Source organism: Somniosus microcephalus, chromosome 4 (genome assembly GCF_052327205.1).
Source record: "Somniosus microcephalus isolate GS21.2 chromosome 4, FLI_Smic_1.0, whole genome shotgun sequence".
Classification (NCBI taxonomy): domain Eukaryota; kingdom Metazoa; phylum Chordata; class Chondrichthyes; order Squaliformes; family Somniosidae; genus Somniosus; species Somniosus microcephalus.
Window position 1 is genome coordinate 88,294,208 of NC_140990.1, and position 10,200 is coordinate 88,304,407.

Below are 10,200 nucleotides of genomic sequence, written 5' to 3' on the forward strand. Positions count from 1 at the left end.
GGGGCTGAATGGCCTCCTCCTGTCCTATGTTCCTAACTAGTGATTTGTAAAGGGTTAGTGTAACTTCCTTGTTTTTGTATTCAATGGCCCTATTTACAAAGCCAAGTATCCCATATGCTTTCTGAACCGCCTCACCAACTTGCCGTGGCACTTTCAAATATTTGTGAATATGGACCCCCAGGTCTCTCTGCTCTTGCACCCCCTCATAATAGTCCCATTTAGATTATACGGCCTCTCCCTGTTGTTTCTCCCAAAGTGCATCACTTCACACTTATCCTCATTTAATTTCATCTGCCTTGTGTCTGCTCATTTCACAGTCTGTCTCTGTCCTTCTGAAGTCTGCTACTACTATGCTCACTATTTACAATGTTGCCAAGTTTTGTATCATCCATAAACTTTGAAATTGTACACCTATACCCAAGTCCAGGTCAGTTATATATAACAAGAAAAGCAATGGTCCTAATCCCGACCCCTGGGGGACCCCACTGCATACTTCCCTCCAGTCAGAATAACATCCCTCAGCACTGCTCACTGCCTCCTCTCCCTTAGCCAATTATATACCCAAATTACCATCAGCCCTTTAATTCCCTGTGCTTCTATTCCCCGAGTAAGTCTTGTAAAGTCTATGGGTTGCACAGTTAATAACGACACAGACTTCAGGAATAACAAACAAACAGGTCTTTACTATTCGAAGGTCAGGGCGAATCTGCCCAAGGAATCATGCCACAACACTTATATACCGGTGTGGTCACCGTCGGTATTACAGTATACAGAAGCCAAACAAGTAGTGCCACACCTAAAGTAGTTCTCTTAAAGGTGAACGGTTACATACAATAGTTCTCTTAAAGGTAGACGGGTACATACACTACAATCCTCCCTTTTTAGCTTATTACATACAGAGTCCCCATTAAACATAACATATCTTGAACTTCATATGAAACAATTTACAGACATAGTCTCGGTGGGAAACAGTTCACAGGTTCAGTCTCTGCGGGAACAGTTCACAGATTCAGTCTCTGATCTTGACTCGGTCCAAACAACATCTCTTTGGTGTAGATGGTTCACATTGCTAGCGTGACTCCTCCATATCCTTTTCTTGACGTAACAGCTTGAACTTTCGTCCTGCTGAACCAGCAGTGCTGACTTTTACAACAACTGGGTTGCCTTGATATTTTCCTACTTCCCAACTGATTTAACTCCTTTCGTAGGGTCCACGCATGATCTGGTAGAAGTGATAATATTTGCGATAGTTATCATCTTCTGCTTCTTCTTTTTCTTTTCTGCTTTTTGGAGACTCTCGGGGCTCCCTTATCAGCTGCCAGCTGTAGCGCCACCAACTCTCTATGTTCCTTCGACTTTAAGTGCTTCATCCTGATTTCGGCACTTTGGGAGTTTTCATCACAAACTGGGCAGACCACATCCTCGTAATATTCAGTGTCACTCAACAGGTCATGGTATTATTCGGGTTCGTCCTGAGTTAGGCCAGCGAGAGGGCCTTCTACTTCCTCCTTACCCATCTGGACGTTAGCTGACTGTGGTTCCTTCCCTAGACATCTTTCTTGAAAAGACTTCTTCATGCATTCACCTTCATCCCGCTCTTCCTGGGTTTCCTGCAAATCCTTCACTAATGACCTCATTTGTGATTTCAACACTTCCCCTTCCCTCGGGGATTGATTGATCGGGCTATTCAATCCTTCTACTGGAGCAGCTGTTTCAACACTCTGTTGTTCACATAGACGCGATTCAGCGTACTTTTGGCATCCCAGTAAAGTCTGTTTTGCAACCTCAGCTATTTCCCAAACTTTTGAGAGCTCCGAACTCCTTCCCGTTGAAGATTGAAGCTCGTGTTCAGATTGTTCCCATTGCAGAGTCTTTTCCCTCAGCATATGAAGGAGTTGGCTGACCGTTAACTCTTCCACGGGAACACTGTGGATCAGAGTCTTCTCCATTTCATCCACTTTTTCCTCCAATGCTTCCACCTTCTGTTCCTCTTGTACTTTGGCTTTCAGCGCTCGGAAAAGTTGCGCCCTGATGCTCTCTAGCTCATGTTCAGGGACCATTCTTACAGTCTCTGTGTTTCTTACAGTTTCCTTTTCTTCCACTGAAAGGATTCCCAGTTGAATCTGTTCTTCAAGTTGTTGAACCTCGGACATTGCCGCCTCATATTTGTCTTGGGTTTCCTTCAATATTTTTATGAGTTCTTGGACATCTTGTCTTTCATGTTCTGCCATGTCTTTCACCTCTAATTTCTCATCTATGGATGGAACTTCTACCGATGAGTCTGTCTTGGCCTTGAGCTCATCAAGAATTTCCTGCAGCCTTTGGACTTCTTGCTCATGTTCAACCTTTAGTTGTTCATATGCTTCTACTGAAACTAGCTTTTCGGAGGTTGCCGAGTTAACCCCCTCCAGAATTGTAGCCTGGGCCTGTTCATACTGTTCTTTCAACTTCTCACACTCTGCTTGTAAGGAGTCGTAGAGAAGAACTGGAATAACATCCTGGCTTCCTGAAGATTCCTCTTCATTTGCTTCTTTCGCAATTTCCTGTTGGAGTTCAGCCAAGGCTGCTATGCTATCTGCCTCTCGAAGTCTCACTGCCATCAAATCTTCTTTATTCCTGCAGTCTATCTCAGCCATTTTCCGATTACTTTCATTTAACTGAGTGAGTAGTCCCTTATTCTGGGCTGAGAGATATTGCACCTTCTCATGTAGACCATAGCACTCCTTCTCTGCTCGACATAGCTGGTTACTGCTGATTTGGTTCTGTGTTTCAAGTTCCAACATCCTTTGCTTAGCTTCTTTCAGTTTCGCCCCTATAAGCTCCTCTTGCAACATGGCCACATTATTCACATCAGGTAAAGAAGCGTTTCTCTTTTCCATGTCCAAGATTTTTTTCTGCATATCTTTAAGTGCACACTGCAATTCAGCTTCTCTTAACCTTGCTTGCACTAGCTCCGTCTCCAATTGCAGAACAAAATCCTCAGTGTAGCGTGGTTTGCCTTTATGCTGTATCTCTAGATCATGCAAATATTCTAACTCCTGAACATCATAAGGGAGATGTGATCGGTAATTGGTCACGATGGCTCTATGGTCGCTCTTTGCTTGAGCTAGCTGCCTCTGCTGTCTTTCCAGGTTCTCCCATTCGGTGTCCCAGAACTTTTCCATTGTTTTCATCTCTTGTACGAGACGGTAACTCAACTGTTCTAATTGTTGTCGTACTTTGAAATAAGTTTGAGTCCGAGTTCGGTGTTCTTCCGTCGTGGATAAGTCCTTAACTTGAACAGGCTCAGAATTCTCTGTCAAACTGGAGTTCTGCTCTGAAGCTTTATTCTTCTCGGTAGCATAAGCCTTTATGCATGTCTTTGTTTTCTCCACCATAGTCGGCAAGTTCATTTTAGCCTTGTCTTCCATATTTGAGTTGGTCTTATCGTCATCCGTTTCAGAATCTGAGCTGATAGCTTGCACCGAGTCCTCACTCATTATGGCTTTTAGATAGTGCCATTCCATGTCTATTTTCTTGATCCACTCTCGTCCTAGAAGTGGTGGTCCTCCCTCAGATAATACGTACAAGTTCATTCTTGGGTGTTCTTTACCCCTATCTCTCACCTTGACTCTTATCTTCCCCATGGGGTATACCTTATGCCCCGTGTATGTCTGCAATACAAACTTGGTATTCCTTAAGGGTATGTGAGAGAATAGCCGGTGGTAGTCCCTTCGATTTATGACTGATAGAGCTGATCCAGTGTCCAACTCCATTCTTACTTGGACTCCAGCTATTTTTAGTATGACCCAGATAGTTTGTAGGTCAGCTTCCTTACTCACATTGTGAATTCTCAGACTACCCAGCTCCTGGCTGTTTGGGTCTGAGTCTGAATTCTGTTCGTCTGAACTCTTCTCAGCCACCTTGTGTACCTTGTTGTACTTTTCTTGTGGTGGCTTCCTTTGGTTGTTGGTCTTCTTCCCTGACCGGCATACCTTAGCGATGTGACCCAGTTTGCCACATTTCCTACATTCTTGGTTCTTAAACCAGCATTGATTCTGGTCGTGTGTTGTCTTCCCACAACGATAGCATTTTGTTGTACTTGAGGTAATTTGGTCCACCCCGAGTGCCGCCGCCTTTAGCTGCATTTCTGCCGTTCCTTTCGTTGCGGCTTCGTGCGATGCGGCTATAAGGACAGCCCTGTCAAGTATGAGGTCGTTCTCTTCGAGTAGTCGCTTTTGTGTCCCTTCCTTGGACAATCCGCATACGAACTTGTCTCGCAGTGCCTCTGTCAGATTCCCTCCGAACTGGCAGCATTTCGCTAGCCTACTCAGTTCGACCAAATATTCCGCGTTGCTTTCGTCTTTCCGTTGCGTTCTTGCATAGAATTTGAATCGTTCAGCCAACATCAGCGGTGTGGGGTTCAAGCGGTCCTTCAGAACAGCCACAATCCCTTCGAAAGTCTGATCCGCCGGTTTAGCTGGTGCTAGTAGATGCTTCAAGAGCCCGTATGTCTTTGCACCCATCGAGTTTAGCAATGTTATCGCTTTGTCGTCTTCCTCTATTTTGTTGGCTTCACAATAGATCTCGATGCGTTCCACGTACGTGGCCCAGTCTTCTATCTCAGAATTAAAATCGTTAATATTCCCTCGCTTAGGCATCTTCCTTTCCTTGGGAGCAGCACAAGTATTTCTTTAAATTCTTATTTATTATTTATTTATTTCTAAGATGGTGGTTTTTCCCGCGAAAATGGCGGTTTCCCGCTCTTTCCTTCTCTCCCCGCCCCTTCAATGGTGGTTTCCCGCGTCTGTCGTCTTCTCCGCCTAATAGCGGCTTCCCACGTTTCTTCCCTGGTGGGAGGGGTACGCTTTCCCCACAGCGAACAGGTTCAGCTGCTGGGCTGGCTTCCGCACAGCTCCCCTTACTCGGCTCTGTCTTTCTCTCCCGCTCGCACGGCTCTACCGGCGCTGGGTACCCCGTTCACGGAGAACAGTTCAGCCGCTGGACTGGCTCTCGCGCAGTCTCTCTCCCCTTGCTCGGCTCTGTCTCTCTCTCCCCCACGTTCGGCTCTACCGGCGCTGGGTACCCCGTTGGTGGAGAACAGTTCAGCCGCTGGACTGGCTCTCGCGCAGCCTCCTTTGGTCGGCTCTGCCTCTCCCACACGCCCGGCTCCCGTTCGCCTCCCAGCCCTCACGCAGTCCGGTGCTTCCCTCCCCGGCTGCGGCTGAGTTTCTCTCTTCCCGCGCCTGCTCCCAGTCTCAGCGCTTCGTGGCTTCGGTCGCTGCCCGGCTTTTCCCGCCGATCGCGGTCCGGCTATCTCACGACGCCGTTGGACCCACCTTCCTGACCGGCTCTGCTCCCCCTCGACCGTGGTCGAGTGCACAGCCCTTATCCTCCGGATATTCTCTACACCTTCCCCTACTCACAGTCTCTTCGGCCGCCTTGTTTCCTGCTGATTGGCTCACTCCGCACCGTGGTAGAAGGGTAGTCAGTGCCTGTTGCTGCTGGAAGCTTTTGTTGCTAAAGTCTTCCTCCTTCCTCCTGCTGCAGCCTCGTGTTTTCTTCCAGCAGAACGACGAGGGCGGTTGCCTCTCTTCGACGCTCTTTAGTTGCTTTGGTAGTCTTGCCGCAGGGTATGATCGGACTCGTCGCCACTGTAAAGTCTGTGGGTTGTACAGTTAATAACGACACAGACTTCAGGAATAACAAACAAACAGGTCTTTACTATTCGAAGGTCAGGGCGAATCTGCCCAAGGAATCATGCCACAACACTTATATACCGGTGTGGTCACCGTCGGTATTACAGTATACAGAAGCCAAACAAGTAGTGCCACACCTAAAGTAGTTCTCTTAAAGGTGAACGGTTACATACAATAGTTCTCTTAAAGGTAGACGGGTACATACACTACAAGTCTCTTATGTGGTACTTTATCAAATGCCTTTTGAAAGTCCATATATACAACATCTGCTGCACTACCTTCATCAACCTTCTGTTACTTCATCAAAGAACTCAATCAGGTTAGTCAGGCATGATTTACCTTTAACAAATCCATACTGACTGCCCCTTATTAACCCATGCTTCTTCAAGTGAGAATTAATTTTGTCCTTGACAATGCTCTCTAGTCATTCACCCACCACTGACATTAGACTGATTGGCCTGTAGTTACCAGGTTTGTCCCTCTCCCCTTTTTTAAACAGGGTGTAACATTTGCAATCCTCCAGTCCTCTGGCACCACTCCCATATATCTGAGGGAGATTGAAAGATTGTGGTCAGAGCTTCTGCTATCTCCATCCTAGCTTCCCTCAGCAACCTAGGATGCATCGCATCTGGACCGGGTGACTTGTTAACTTTGAGTGATGACAACCTATTGAGCACCTCCTTTCTATCCATTTTTATCCAATTTCTCTACTCCCCCCTCCTCTACTGCGACATTAACTTCATCCTCTTCTTTTGTGGAGACAGATGCTAAGTACTCATTCAGTACCTCAGCCACGCCCTCTGCCTCCGTATGATGAGCTCCTATTTGGTCCCTAATCGGCCCCACCATTCCTTTAACTATCCTTTTACTTTTCATATGTTTATAGAAGATTTTTGGGTTCTCTTTTATGTTACCCACTGATCTTTTCTCATATTGTCTCTTTGCCCTTCTTATATCCTGTTTCAATTTCCCCCGCACTCTCTGTATTCTGCCTGGTTTTTGATTGTATTCTGTACCTGACATTTGTCATAAACCTCCTTTTTCTGTTTTATTCTAACCTCGATATCCTTTGTCATCCGGAGCTCTAGCTTTGGATGTCCCATCTTTTCTCCTTATGGGAATATGTTTGGTTTGTACCCGAACTATCTCAGCCTTGAAGGCCTGCCATTGGTCATTCACTGTTTTCCTGGACAATCTTTGTTTCCAGTCCACCTGTGCTCGATCCCTTCTCAAATCACTGAAATTGGTTCCCTGCCAGCTGAGTATTTTCACCGTTGATTTTTCTTTGTCCTTTTCCATAACTACTTTAAACCTAATGATATTGTGATCACTGTTAACCAGATCCCTCCTGCCCCCGAACCGATGAGAGACCCTTTAAATGTTCTGACTGTGCAAAGAGGTTTCAGAGTTCACCCAACCTGCTGAGTCACCAGCGAGTTCACGCAGATCTTCAAAGAAAGGAAGATGTTTTAGAAAGGCTGGCGACACTAAAAGTTCGCAGCCATCTCAGAGTAGTGTCCCTTTAATTACAATCTCACAGAACAAGGAGAATCACTGTCCCTTTAACGACCACAAATCCCTGTGGAGGAGAGGGGGAGATACAGTCTGTCCCAGTAACTGTCGCAGAACAGAATTAACGACGCTGTCCCATAAGGACTTGACCCTCCCCCACTCCCTGCTTTTCCTCAAGTGTCTCATTCTTAAAATTCTCATCCTTATTTTCAAATCTCTCCGTGGCCCCGCCCCTCCCTATCTCTGTAATATCTTCCAGCCCCTACAACCCCCCGAGATATCTGCGCTTCTCTAATTCCGGCCTCTTGAGCATCCCCGATTTTAATCGCTCCACCATTGGTGGCCGTGCCTTCAGTTGCCTGGGCCCTAAGGTCTGGAATTTCTTCCCTAAACCTCTCCATCTCTCTACCTCTCTCCCCTTCTTTAAGATGCTCCTTAAAACCTACCTCTTTGACCAAGCTTTTGGTCATCTGCTCGAATATCTTCTTATGTGGCTCGGTGTTAAATTTTGTTTTATAACGATCCTGTGAAGAGCCTTGGGACGTTTTACTACATTAAAGGCGCTTTATAAATACAAGTGATTGTTGTTGTTTCCTGAAACTAATAATAAATTCCCCAGAGGGAAAAAAACTTTTACTTTTACTCCCAAATATTTAAAAGTTTGTGCCACAGAACCACGAGGTTTATCTGCTTTTATTGATGAATTTAAAAAGTCTCTATTAAAACCTGAGCCAGTGTGTTGTGAGACAAAGAGCCTTGTGTCCAATAAGGGGAATAAAGGCCCACAGCCTCCCCTGGCCCCGGGCCCTGAACAAGGGACTGGAGAAACTCGCTGCCCTGCCCGGGTCACATGTCCCTCACTGACTTTACAAAGAAAGCCTCGCGCGCAGAGTTTATAAATTTGGAGAACAGCCTCAGGCCTGAATGAGATCCCGTGGCCTGGTCTGTGTTCCACCGGGCAGCAGCGGTGAGGCTTTTTCTCAGTGACAGGCCCGGGTTGCGCGCCGCCATCTTGGTGGAGCGAAGACGGACCGGTTCCACCTGCAGCATGGCGCATGCGTGGCCATCTTGGTACAGGAACAGGGAGTGGACGGGGCTTCAGGGTCTCAGTGACCAGGAGAGACAATCATTGACTCATTGATTTTATTCTCACTCTGCACACAGCGGGTGTAGAACTGAACCCAACCAGAGCAGAGGGAGGGGGAAAACTGGGAGTGAAGGAAACAAATGTTGGAGCTGGTGCGATGGGTTTGGATTTCAGCACAGGGAGGAGGGAGAGTGTGTGGGATGGGGATTTACAACTTTGGAGGAACAAGAGAGGAAAGAATGTTCCATAGAAACTAGAATAGTCTGTTCTGAATTTCTATCCTGTATTTACAGCGATGGCTTTTGTAAACTCCTTTTACAGAGTGTGAGAAGGGGAGGATTTACAGACGTGAAACTCAAACCAAACATCACATCAAGATCTGACAGTCACTCCATTCATCAGGACCTGAATATCATCGGCCTTTGAATGTGGAAGGAGGAATGTTTGTCTGTTCTGTCTGTGGGAAAAGATTTCAAACATCAGTGTGACCGAAAAAGCACCGAGACACACACACCCAAGTGAGAGTGTTCCAGAGCACTGACTGTGGGAAAAGCTTTAACCAGTTACACAACCTGAAAAAACATCGCACCATTCACAGCGGGGAGAAACCATACACGTGTTCTGTGTGTGGACGAGGCTTCAACCGATCATCCAACCTGGAGAGACACAAGGACACCCACACCACGGAGAAACCGTGGAAATGTGGGGGCGGTGGGAAGGGATTCAAATACCCGTCCCAGCTGGAAACTCATCGGCGCATTCTCACTGGGGAGAGGACGTTCACCTGCTCCGTGTGTGGGAAGGGATTCGCAGAGTCATCCAAGCTCCAGATACACCAGCAAGTTCACACTGGGGAGAAACAGTTCTCCTGCTCCGTGTGTGGGAAGGGATTCACTCAGTTATACCATCTCCAGATACACCAGCGAGTTCACACTGGGGAGAGGCCGTTCACCTGCTCTGTGTGTGGGAAGGGATTCACTCAGTCATCCCATCTTCTGACTCACCAACTTGTTCACACTGTTAAGAGGCCATTTAGATGTTCTGACTGTGAAAAGAGCTTTAAAAACACAAGCGACCTGCTGACCCACCAACGCACTCACACTGGGGAGAGACCATTCACCTGCTCCGTGTGTGGGAAGGGATTCACTCAGTCAGGCACTCTGCTGAGAAACCAGCGAGTTCACACTGAGGAGCGATCTTTCACCTGCTCTTATTGTGGGAAGGTTTCACTTGGAAGTCTAACCTGCTTAATCACCAGCGAGTTCACACTGGGGAGAGGCCGTTCACCTGCTCCGTGTGTGGGAAGGGATTCACTCAGTCATGCACTCTGCTGAGACACCAGCGAGTTCACCAGTGACTGCAGAGGTTGGATTCTGCTGTTATTGCTGCTGTTAATCACATCCAGGACTGAACCATGTTCAACCTGGCAATTGGGCTTTGTTTCTGCTGATGTTAATAACTAGAATAACTGGGCTTGAGATTAATATTCTGGACAAATATTAAATAAATCAGCTTTGTTTCAAACACACAGTGTGTCTAATATTTGATTTCTCCATGATAAGAGGAGTCTAATTGATGTTCTGTTACTGACTGTTCCATTTTTGGGCCTTTTCTTACTCTGGATTATTTCAGTTCTCACCTAGTTCACCTTCTACCACATCAAACCCCAAACTTGTTCCATTTGTGTACATGGCTTGTGGGTGTCATAGACTGAACTGTAGTGTCTCACTTTACACTCATCTGAAATTCCTTTGAACCACCCCTTTACAGAACTACCTTGCATAAGATTTGAAATCTGTTATTTTCTCTATCATTTAACATCTCTTGGATCCGATTTAAAAAAAAACTCCACACATACTGCATGTGACAGCCTTAGAAATGTTCTGATCTTTGTAATTGTCATTGCTGATTTTGATGGTCTTG

The 10,200-nt window shown here is 46.4% G+C and overlaps 1 protein-coding gene across 1 annotated transcript; it reads left to right on the plus strand.

Moving 5' to 3' along the window:
* The first annotated feature begins 8,417 nt into the window (after positions 1-8,417).
* LOC147119467 (uncharacterized) lies at positions 8,418-9,632 on the plus strand. The gene is made up of 2 exons (XM_085984099.1): positions 8,418-8,438; positions 8,841-9,632. Exons 1-2 carry the CDS (start codon positions 8,418-8,420, stop codon positions 9,609-9,611), a joined length of 792 nt encoding a protein of 263 aa, XP_085840225.1. The 3' UTR covers positions 9,612-9,632.
* The last annotated feature ends 568 nt before the right edge of the window (positions 9,633-10,200 follow it).

Coding starts and splice junctions, on each gene's coding strand:
- LOC147119467 (XM_085984099.1), top strand. CDS start 8,418: ATGTTGGAGCTGGTGCGATGG. Junction 8,439..8,840: donor TGTTGGAGCTGGTGCGATGG/GTTTGGATTTCA, acceptor AGCTTTAACCAG/TTACACAACCTGAAAAAACA.